The sequence below is a fragment of the Phycodurus eques genome, chromosome 1, assembly GCF_024500275.1.
Source record: "Phycodurus eques isolate BA_2022a chromosome 1, UOR_Pequ_1.1, whole genome shotgun sequence".
Taxonomy (NCBI): domain Eukaryota; kingdom Metazoa; phylum Chordata; class Actinopteri; order Syngnathiformes; family Syngnathidae; genus Phycodurus; species Phycodurus eques.
This window is the reverse complement of record NC_084525.1, coordinates 10,294,920-10,306,796: the sequence shown is the minus strand read 5'-3', so window position 1 is coordinate 10,306,796 and position 11,877 is coordinate 10,294,920. Positions and strand designations below refer to the sequence as shown.

The 11,877-nt window shown below is 41.8% G+C and overlaps 1 protein-coding gene across 2 annotated transcripts in view; it reads left to right on the top strand.

Annotated features, from left to right (window-relative positions):
• Positions 1-321: 321 nt before the first annotated feature.
• The window catches only part of LOC133402612 (major facilitator superfamily domain-containing protein 6-A-like), a 25,093-nt gene continuing 13,537 nt past the window's right edge, over positions 322-11,877 (top strand). Inside the window, exons 1-6 of one of the 2 annotated variants that reach the window (XM_061676555.1) lie at positions 322-555; positions 2,225-3,653; positions 4,779-4,876; positions 5,734-5,895; positions 7,970-8,068; positions 9,549-9,841. In XM_061676555.1, coding sequence (XP_061532539.1) covers positions 2,227-3,653; positions 4,779-4,876; positions 5,734-5,895; positions 7,970-8,068; positions 9,549-9,841 — 2,079 coding nt within the window. In that variant the 5' untranslated portion in view covers positions 322-555; positions 2,225-2,226. Of the gene's footprint in view, positions 556-2,224; positions 3,654-4,778; positions 4,877-5,733; positions 5,896-7,969; positions 8,069-9,548; positions 9,851-11,877 lie in introns of both variants that reach the window. The other variant, XM_061676546.1, reaches the window with a different exon arrangement.

Below are 11,877 nucleotides of genomic sequence, written 5' to 3'. Positions count from 1 at the left end.
TTATTAATGACTGGGAGTGTTCCCTTTATTCGAGTCGCCGGAGGAAGTTCATTGGATTCGACCAGTATGTACACCGGATGTTGAAAAAATAAATTCGATACATTCGGATGAACACATTGAGCTGTCCAGCTAGATGTTCAAGGTCAATTGTCCTACGTGTAAAAACTGGATTTATAAACAAAATTTATACATATTCCCAAAATGCATGATAGACGTGATTAGTTGTCATACATTCGTAATGTTGTCCTTATATTTATTTTGAAAGCAAATTACGGAAGTGTCTGTTATCCATCACGGCTGACTTGACTCTGATGTCGGCACATGACAGGTGTGGGAACTCCGGTTCGACGAGGTAGCAACAAATAAGATAAATGAGACGACGACAAATAGATACTGGTGCTAAATACATACAATACGTCGATTTGTGTTCGATTAAAACGATGACCGAATAAATTTATGGGATTTCAAGGGGAAAATGAGCTAACAGAGAGCGAAATTTTCAAGAGAAAGTGCGCAATAATAGTTTGACGTGAATGGGCTCGGTGACCTAAGCAGGTAAGCGGTTACATTTATTTATCACCCCGTTTGCGTTTTTTGATATGGTGGCAGGTGAGCTGCCTCACGCACAATAGCAATAAGCCCTTTTATGAGATGTATTCAATGTGTTAGTCATTTTCAAATATCTAGTCGTTGGTGACTCCTCTATCAGCGCTTTGCTTCGATCAGACGAACACTATTTTAAAAGCTTTGTGGAAGAAATGAAGCACTTCCGCATCGGGGTGAGGGACGGTCTTTTTCCTAACCTTTGGCGCAGGGCCATGAAGAGGCCCATCATGGTCCCCTACCTGCTACGTTTCAATGGGTTGTGGTGGGAATCATTCTCTCATTCCCTACTCCCTAATATTCACTGTATGGATCTTTTTATAGAGCGAACTATAAAATTCACTAAAGTCCACTAAAAATCCCTATAAGGGAATTTTTATATACAGTAATGGACTATGTAGTTGACCCCTGAAAATCCCTAAACGGGTACATCTCAGTAAAGCAGAAATAGTGTCAATAGCTTAATCTTGTTAGGTAGTTCAATTCAAAAAGTTAAACTCATAGAGATGCACTACACACACACGCAGAGTGAAATATTTCATGATTTTAAAATATGTATCATTGTGATGATTATAGCTTACGGCAAACGTAAACCCAAAATTCACCATCTGTAGAAACTCGAATATTCTAATTGATTGAGATGTACCTGTCTAGTGATAATAGGGAGTTGGGAAGAAGGGAAGGATTCCGTAGTACACTGATTCTCAAACTTTTTACACCTAGTGCCACCAACTAAAAAAAAATGATACTTGGCTCGCTAAGTACCACAATAATGAACAACTTACAAATGCAATAGCGTGGTCAGCCCAAGTGTTCATCAAAAATAAGACCGTATAACAACAGACACATTGAAGAGTGTATTAAGGTTACATGATGACGAGTGTATTATGGTTACATGAAGAAACATTGAAACTCGGGATGGTGAATAAACAATGGTTACAACAAATAACAAAAACAACAGTTTTAATATCAGCTGAGAAAAATTGTAAAGTATGATATTCATAGCAAGATGACCTTTAATTGTTAAATGAAAACTGCTGTTGTCTCGGACATAGGCACTTAGTGCTTGTCTCATCCAAATGAGTTTTATTCCTAAAAAGTAGTTAATATTGTAAGTCACTGTTACATAATGCCAAGCTCGAACATTAACACGGTGCTTAAATATAGAAATATTGAAAGAAGGTAAATAGAACTGAATTGCGACCCTAGTGAGGATAAGCGGTATAAGAAAATGGATGGCTGGATGGATGGATGTGTTTGGACAGTGATTTCTTTTGTGTAGTACATTCACATGTTGTCTTCAAAGGGGTCTTTTCCGAGTGAATGACATCAGGAGCTGCAGTTGGTTGGATTGACCATATGCTGTTAATTCATTGTTTGCGAATTCTCAATACTTAATCCTAGTGTTTTGATTTTGTATTTGTCTGTTTGAGTGTTTTTCCCGTTCAATAAAAGGCCTAAAATGCTACTGTGACTGTTGTTCAATGTTTTAATTCCCACCTCACTCGATTATCTCAAGTTTGCTCTTTGATCGCTCCAAAGTCAGGGTCACTGTATTTGGGATCAGAGGATTGCTGTGGAAATTTCAAGGTCCTGATGTTGGTGTGACATTTTCTTCCAGATATGCCAGCTGATGACAAGGTTGCCATTCTGACCGACGATGAGGAGGACCTACAGAACACATCTGTGCCGGAGGAGGCGTTCAACAAACTGTCATTGCAGCAGAGGAGTGTTCCTTCTCCAGCTCCTCTATCCATTGACGCCTCAGCTGAGCCGCCGGTGGTCTCGCAGTCCAGCTCCTTGGACTGCTGTCAAAGGATGTTCCGCCACATCAACACTCACCTCCTCATCTCTAAAGTCTTCTACTTTTTCTTCTACGCTGCCTACGGCTCACTGCACCCGCTGCTTGCGGTCTACTATAAGCAGCTGGGAATGTCTGCCAGTCGAAGCGGCCTCCTGGTGGGCATCCGTTACTTCATTGAGTTCTGCAGCGCGCCGTTTTGGGGTGTGGTGGCTGACCGCTTTAAAAAGGGGAAGGCCGTGCTACTGTTCTCGGTCTTCTGCTGGCTGGTGTTCAACTGCGGCATTGGCTTTGTGAAACCAGCCGACATGAAATGTGTGGAGAAGGGTGCCGACGTGACGATTCCGCCCCCGGTGGCCACCACTCACCCACCCGGAAACTTCACACAGGAGAGCAACTCCAGCGATCGTGTCCGCCGCAGCCTCATTGACGTCCTTTGGCTCCCTAAGTTCCCAGCCTCCAGAACCAAGCGAAGCATTAATGATACATCGCCTACGATTAACACCACCACCACGTCCACCACTTCTGTTCCAACAACCAGTCCCAAGGAGTACCAAATCATCTATGACAACACCCAAGTGGAGAACATTTTCCTCATCATTCTGCTGGTCATCATCGTCGGCGAGTTCTTCAGCGCTCCTGCAGTCACCATCGTGGACACGGTCACGTTGCAGTATCTCGGCAAGGCCCGCGATCGCTACGGCCTGCAGAGGATGTGGGGCTCTCTGGGCTGGGGGCTCGCCATGCTGCTGGTGGGCATCTGGATCGACCACACCCACATTAGCGCCACAATCGAGGGCCTCGGCTGTATCCTGCCCGACTTCCGCTTGCGCAACTATCAGATCGCCTTCATTGTCTTCGGTGTGCTTATGGGTGCGGCTTTTGTTGTTGCCACTCAGTTCTACTTTGAAACTGGTAGTGACTATCGGCAGGAGATTCCAGAAGGCGTAACCGATGAGACGGACGGCCCTAGGGCTCCATCCGTCAGCAATAGAACCGTTCTCCATCAAGAGTTCCACTACAGCGATCTTCTGAAGCTACTGTGCAGCGTGCGCTACAGCTCGGTTCTATTCGTAGCCTGGTTCATGGGCTTTGGCTATGGCTTTGTCTTCAGCTTCCTGTACTGGCACCTGGAAGACCTCCATGGCACCTACACGCTCTTTGGTGTCTGCTCTGTCCTGAGTCACGTCTCTGAGCTCACCGCCTACTTCACCAGCCATAAGTTCATCGAGCTGGTGGGACACATCAGGTCAGAGCTTGAACGTGTCATGAAAAAAAAGTATTTTCATTAACATTTTACAAGTACAAAATAGATCCCGGGTGTCCATTTCAAGGCCTGGGGACCAGATCCAGTCCGCCACATCAATAAATCTGGCCCACTAAAGCAAATACTTAATGTTTCTTGCAAAATGTATTTGTTCTTTTCATTTTTGACAGAAAATCTTTTCCGAAATTGCAATTTTTCTTCACTACAAGCATTTATATTCACGAAATCCCTTAACAGGAATTGGACAATAGTTGTAGACTAAAATATTTTTATTACACTATTTTCCATGACTTCTGATTTCAAATTCAATTTGTTGTTAAACGATACAATGACAGTATATCATAAGCAAATGCAGGGGCATTTGAGTACACAGTATGTAATAATATGATGAAGTGATTTTAAATTTATGATTTGACATAATGTCCCATTGAGGGTAATCATTACTACGATTTGGCCCACAACAAAAACACACTTGAGATAAATTACCAGATGTCTTCACATAGATCTTTTTGTACACCATCAAAACTTTTCTTTGCAAAAAAAAAGTCAAGTTTCTCTTTCTTATACAAATTTTGTTCCCACAAGGGAAAACATTAAACCCTTGGGTTCTTTGGTGGCTTTAGTTCATTGCTCAAGAGCAGCTTGACGAGCTTCTCGCCAACATCCATACCCACTCCACTGTTGATCTGCCTGTCATTGATGTGGTTCATGGATTTTGTAGTCAGCTGCAACATTTGAGAGCATGTATTAGATGTCCTTCTGCCAGCCCTCCACATTCTGTGTTGATGCCATTGAAGGGAGATTACACATAACTGCATTCTCTATGTGGACGGAGGCCATTAAAGGGAGACCACATAACTACATTGAAGCGCTACAACTACATGGCGGTGCTATTTCAGAGGTCACAGCTAGCTGTGACGTGCGTGTGAATGTGTGTGTCTGCAAACATGTTGTGTGTGTTCCAAGCAAACACAACGATCTCGATGAATTTGTGGTGTAAGGGTGGGTCATGTTTCGATGGCTTGTTTTCAAATAGGGCAACGTTGATTGTTTTAGACATGAAAACCTCACCAGGATGCTTCAACACAGGCGTGTTTTTTCCCTTAGGGTGCTCTACATCGGCCTGGCCTGCAACACTGCACGCTACCTCTACATCTCATACCTGAAGAATGCCTGGACCGTGCTGCCAGTGGAAGTCCTCCAAGGTAACGCGCATATGTGCTTTACGACACAGGTGCCAAACTCAAGGCCAGATCTGGCCTGCCACATAATTTTATTTGGCCTGCTAAAGCAAATCACATGTGCCTATTTGTTTCTTGCAGAAATCTCTACCTAAATTGTCTTCACTTTAAATATTAGGATATTGCAAGCATTTTTTTGTGAACAAACCCCATTTTCCAAATAAATTGAACAATAGTGGAACAAATTATTAATCTTGACTTCAGATTTCAAAACTAGTTATCTATTTGTTGTCCATACTGAATATGATGAAACAACTCTGTATTTATATGGTTTCACACTGTAGAGAGAGAGCGAGAGAAACATTTTCACATAGATTGCATTATATACGAACATAAAGTGCATTAGTCACACATAGTATATGCAAATATATCCATCCATCCATTTTCTGAGCCGCTTCTCCTCACTAGGGTCGCGGGCGTGTTGGAGCCTATCCCAGCTGTCATCGGGCAGGAGGCGGGGTACACACTGAACTGGTTGCTAGCCAATCACAGGGCACATACAAACAAAAAACCATTCGCACTAACAGCCACACCTACGGGCAATTTAGAGTCTCCAATTAATGCATGTTTTTGGGATGTGGGAGGAAACCGGAGTGCCCGGAGAAAACCCACGCAGGCACGGGGAGAACATGCAAACTCCACACAGGCTGACGCTCTAACCAGTCGTCCACCGTGCCGCTATGCAAATATAGTCACATGAAATTCATTACTTACATCTACTACATTGAAAAATATAGCTAAAAGAAGTAAATATGTTTTTGTTTGCTTTGTTTCTTTGGAGAAGAGGTTACAGGATGTCATGTGACATGTTTGCATTGCAGGTGTGACTCACGCCTCTGTTTGGGCCGCTTGTATTTCCTTCTTGAGCGCTGCCGTCCCGCCAGCTCTGAGGACATCCGCCCAGGGCATCCTGCAGGGTCTTCACCTGGGGCTGGGTCGCGGCTGCGGGGCCATGGTGGGAGGACTGCTGGTCGGTTATTTTGGTATGACACCCTAATTAATTTGAACTTTTTTTTCATACCTACCTCTTCATCCTCCAGTGATGGTAATGTGCCACTGCTATAGCAGAGGTCTTCTTTACTCATTGTTTTCCCCTCGGGAAGCATTGTCAAAGATTATTGGGAGGGTGGGGGGGGTGGGTTCAGGATGACCACTCACACACACTACAGAAATGCTCTGTACCTCATATACTCTATGGCAAAATGGTATTTAATTCATGTATTTGAACAGCAAAAAAAAATGTCAGTAGTATGAGTGGAAAAAAAAAAGCAAGGATAAATAAAGCAGACAAAGCCGATAAAACAGACATCCATGCAAAAGCCTGGCTGAATACACAGACACTGTCACATCCTATATCAGTTTCAGTGAAGAGGTGTGTGTACCAACAAAGTCATTTTGCACATTCAATAAAATTCAATTCTAGAGCTGAACACGCTCAAGACTGTAGAGATGATTGTGGACTTCAAGAGGCATCCTTCGCCACAGCTGCCCCTTACCCTCAACCGTCGAGACCTTCAAGTTCCTGGGAATTACAGTCTCTCAGGACCTGAAGTGGGAGATCAACATCAGAATCACCTTTATTTTGCCAAGTATGGCCAAAAAACACACAAGGAATTTGTCTCCGGTAGTTGGAGCCGCTCTAGTACGACAACAGAAAGTAAAGAGTTAATTTACAATTCCATTGCAACATGCTGCCAATTTTTTTGTCTTGAGTTTGTTGTCACATTTCTTTTGGGCCAATTATACATTGCTCGTGCACTCACTGTAGCACTCTAATTGCTAGAGGACTATGAATCTTTTTGCACAATTGTCAAAAAATACAAAATTGTACTGGCATTACTAGCAACCTTTTATTGCTCAGTGACTTTTTTTTTTTTTTTTCCTCCCATCAGTGTCTTCATGTCTCAAAAGACACGTCTATTGTACTAGAGCGGCTCAAACTACCGGAGACAAATTCCTTGTTTTTGACAAACTTGGCAAATAAAGAGGATTCTGATTCTGAAAATAGGTTGCTCTGCTTGCCCACATGCGAGGGGATTACAGTACCTTAATTGCTCCGTTTTTTTCCCACTTCATTCAAGCCGCGGCGTATCTGAAGCTTGGTCGTTCTTCAGATTTTGCCTCACTTAACACAGCAAAAAAAATCGGCCTAACAACAATTCGTTAAAACTGGTTAGTTGGGGCACTGAAGTTAAGCTACCACTGCACATGGACTGTGTCTGGTTGTTTTAGTTTGGATTGTGAAAATACAGTATTTTCCCTAACTATATTGAACTTCCCAATTAAAGGTCCCGTATTTTGCCAAACCAACTTTTTCTAGTATTTGGGATGTAATATTGTCTCTATGGTGCCCCAATAAATGTGAAATATTAATTAAAATTGTCCAAGCATTTCTGAGTGGCAGGCGTTTTTCTGACGAGAGGCTTGAAATCAGGTCATTCGAATTTCTCAAGCTCGTCTACGTCACGAGCAAAGATCTCAACTTAGCTCTCCGCTTCCGAGCCAGCGCTGTCAACATAAACACGTGTGCTCTCACAAGTGAGTCTTTTACACTGAGGCAAAGAGGGCGGTCTTAGCCAAATATGGACAAAGCGGATACAAAACTGGATCAAACGAAGTAGCTGTCAGAGGGGCCTTTTATGGACACTTGTATGACAAAACCAAGTTGCTATTTAAAAAAAAAAAAAAATTTAATATATAAAATGAAGCTGACACTTTTATACAAAGTCACTCTATCGTGGTCTAAATAGCGAAAAGATGGGACCTTTAAAAGCAAACCTTCAGTTTTGTAAATTCCTGTTTTATTCCAGTTCATTCCCATTAAGTGACTGTAAAACTGATTTAAAAAAAAAAAAAAATAATTCCCTTTGGAAGGTTTCCAACTTTAAGAATACCTGGAATTTTCCAACCCTAGTAACAAGGTCACAACAATTTGCAACCAACCACATTGACCCTTCACTAGCATTTTCCAAGAGCTGTCATCCTTTTTTCCATGTATGGCAACCCAAAGAAAGCAAAACAACTATACACTGATGTCAGTGCTTTCAATTTTTGCAGGCGCTGCATCATCATTCCGGGGGATCGGCATGGCCTCCCTGGTCATACTCCTCATCTTCATCCTCATCCAGTGTCTGACAGGCGAAACGGAAGGAAATGGTGGGTAACCCCCTGTCTTCCAAACCCTCAGTCTGTGCCAGGGTATCAGTGGGCATGTACAGGATGTAAATACAGAGAGAGGCTCCCTCGTTTACACGGAGGTCCTGACATACCACATTTCGAGGTTAGAAACGGAGTACAAGCAATACAAAGGCACGCTCAGTTCGCGCTGTACTAATTTTTTTTTCCAGGGTGCCTACCCAAGTATGGAAAAGTATGGAATTTGATTTCATAAATTTCCACCTCTGGAAAAGTATGAAACGTTTCCAAGAATGTTAAGACAAAAGAGTTTAAAAACAGTGTAGGGTTTCAAATTAGGATTTCAAGAGATGATGTGAGAAGGTCAGGATAAAGTTGTTTGCGTGTTGCTATTGCGTCCCGCAATCATAAATTGTGACCACTGTATTCTGTGTTCTCGGGAGTACATTTTAAGAATGTTTGTCTCCCAATGAAAGTGAGCGGATGTCAGAAGGGCAGGATAAAGTTTTCGGGCTGTTGGGATTGCCCATAAGGAAAATAGAGTAAGGTCACACATTCTGACGGTTGCAATGAGGGTTTCAAAAGAGGGCTAGGGTTTCAAAGTAGGATTTAAAACAGGGTTAGGGTTTCAAAGCAGGGTTTCAAAACAGGGTTTGGGTTTCAGAGTAGGGTTTAAAATTAGGGTTAGGGTTTCAAAACAGGGTTAGGGTGTCAAAGCGGGGTTAGGATTTCAAAGTAGGGTTTCAAAACATGGTCATGGTTTCAAAGTAGGGTTTAAAACAGGGTTAGGCTTTCAAGTGAGGGCGTAAAACAGGGTTAGGGTTTCAAAACAGGATTTGGGTTTCAATTAGGCTTTCAAAACAGGGTTATGGTTTCAAAGATGGGTTCAAAGCAAGAATTAGGGTTTCAAAGTTGGGTTCAAAGCAAAGATTAGGGTTTCAAAACAGGTTTAGGGTTTCAAAATGAGTTAGGGGTTCAAGACAATGTGAGGGTTTCAAAATAGAGTTTCAAGACGGGGTTAATGTTTCAAATATTAATTGTAATAAGTAAAACAGATTTTTATCATCATACCTGTGGTTGTTATTTAAAATTATCAAACCAGAAAATGTATTTGCTGGAGTACTAAATAGTTTTTACATTCCCTTTCTTGTGAAGCCCTCAGGTGTTGCAAGGGGAAATGCATAGTTTTTTTTTAAAACTTTGTTTTGACTACAAAACATATGAAATTCTGAAAAAAATATTTTGGTTGGCAAGTGACCATGGTATAAGCGGGTTAATGGTCTTTGAGTTTTAATTTTAAAATTTCGAGTGTGTAGTAACACTGTTTTTCATTTGATTGTTTAATATGTATTGCCACATGGAAGAGTAAATGAGTGGCGAGCACAGAGGCTAGGGGATCGAATTCTGCCGCCTCGTGTGGGGTTTGCATGTTCTCCCCATGCTAACCACTCAGCTATTCACATCTAAGACTGACATTTTCTTCTCTCTTTTCTCCAACTAGAGGACAAAATGCTGGCAGAGAACATTCCAGTCCCCTCCAGCCCTGTTCCCATTGCCACCATTGACTTGGTGGAGAACCAGAGCACCAGAGGGAGCTCCGCCCTCAACAAGCAGGTTGGCGCTCTTCCTGTGAAGAAGACTAAGTACCAAGAAGAGCAGGAGGACATAGCTAGGCCCGCCTGGGTGCTCTCGGGTTCCCCCTGGGTCACCATCGCCTTCGCTGTTGTCCAGATCACAGAGATGATGAACATGGCGAAGATTGGCCAGCTGCCACGCGAGACTCAGCCGCTACAGGTGAACAAGGTCGCTTTCACAAACCATATCAATTTATATTTATTTGTTTTACTGTCTGGTAAGAAAATGTTTCATTTAGTTTCTGTTTGGTTTAATAGACCTTTTCATTGTGCTTGTGAACACCGCCTATGGAAAATCAGGTAAAAAAATAAAAACACCTTCAGATTACAGTAAAACCGTATAACTTATTTCTCAGCACGTATCCTCTTTTATTTTGTCTGCTACTCGAGTAACATCGTTTTTAATTGGCCGACAAGTTTCTGTTAAAAATATCCACCAATAAGCTTGTACTAATTCCAAGAGGTTTCTCCAAGTCGACGAATCAATATTACAGGGACGTTTCAAACGTCCAGTGTTTGGAAAATTTATTTTCTACACAAACTCGTTCAAAGTTCAGTTCACCAACTTTAAAATAAACTGTCTCGGTTCATAATTCAAATTTTTCACCACGTTCACCATTCAAAAACTGAGCTACTTCATGGTTGTTGTTGTTGTTTTTCCAGTATGTTGCTGCAAGCTATTACCTTCAAAATACTGGCATTTCCTCATGGTTGCCTCCCATTCAGTCTGCACGAGTAGCCAACTGTAGTGTTCACCCTACAGTCTCAAAACATGAGGAAAAACATGTTTGAGTCCTTGAATGGTCGTTTTTTAATTGAGGAATTAAAATAAATAGACTGCAGTCTTTAATTAAAACAAAAACAACACTAGTCCATAATGTGCAAACACAATCTAAGATAGGAACCAGGCTAAGGTAGGAAACTACATACACCTCCAAGGATAGCATGCGATTCTTGAAATTTAAAGGAGTGTATCTTATAATCTTTGGAGGCTGATGGAGTGGTGTTGCTCATACTATAGTGCTGCTGTGAGTTGCATGTGTGACGAGACACTACTGAATGTGGGGAAATGCAGCTCCACACCACTGTCGCTTCAATACACTACAGAGACTCTGGTGGATTACCGATACATGTCTTTTATTGTTACACTCTGCAACACAGTATGATGGGAAAGATTGTGAAAGTCACACTCAATCTCAGACATTCATCATCATTAACAAATATTTTTAGCTGATCTCTTCTTGTATTTCACGTTCTTATATTATAAAACAATAATTTCCATATTATGATTCGATGATAGCTGGGATAGGCTCCAGCAGGCCTGCGACCCTAGTGAGGAGAAGCGGCTCAGAAAATTGATGGATGGATGGATGGGATCATATAGTGTTTTAAGTAAAGCATTCTTATTAAAAAAAATCCTTGTGATACATTTGTACAATTGTGTATTACAAAAGAACCAAAGAAGACATTCACTTCCGTGAACGCACTGCACTCAGCCACAATGTGACTGCCTAATGTAAACATAAATGGTGACTGCACTGAACCGGCTGACAGTTGATGCTTAATCCCCCGACATATAAAGGCTTGTTAACAGTTTAGCCGGGTTTTCTTCTGGAAGTCTTAACTAAACCTGGCACTCTTGAATGAAAATGAACTGCCACTTGAAAAGCGTTGACAGACACCTGAATGAGCGTGTTCACAATATTGTTCCTCAGGCAGGAATACACAATGTTTAGCTCTCATTTGACCAAAATATGAACGACTTATGAACTTTCGTTGACTGAACTTATTCAGGTACAACACTGCGAAAGGTGTCACTTGCCCTAAAAAAAAATCAACTTACGTAGCGTAAATTAAATATTGTGAAAAGAATGTGGGCAGTAGAATAGGTTATGTACATCTGTAATCAATGTTTTGGGGGGCATTTATTTGTTATGGAGGATTTCTGAGGCGTTTGAAGTGCTCATGCCATGTTTTTTTTCTTAGAAAATTTCACAAAGATGGCAGCCACTTGTCACGGTGCTCTTCGATGCTCGGGATGTTGTATTTATATTTGCTAAATGATTGTGGTTTGTCTACGCCCCTTCCCAGCATTTCCACCTTCTGGCACTATATCCAGCCACGTTATCACGTTGACCAAGTGTGTTTGTCCCAGGTATTGCCCCACTATCAGTAATTTTCAACTCCATCCTATGT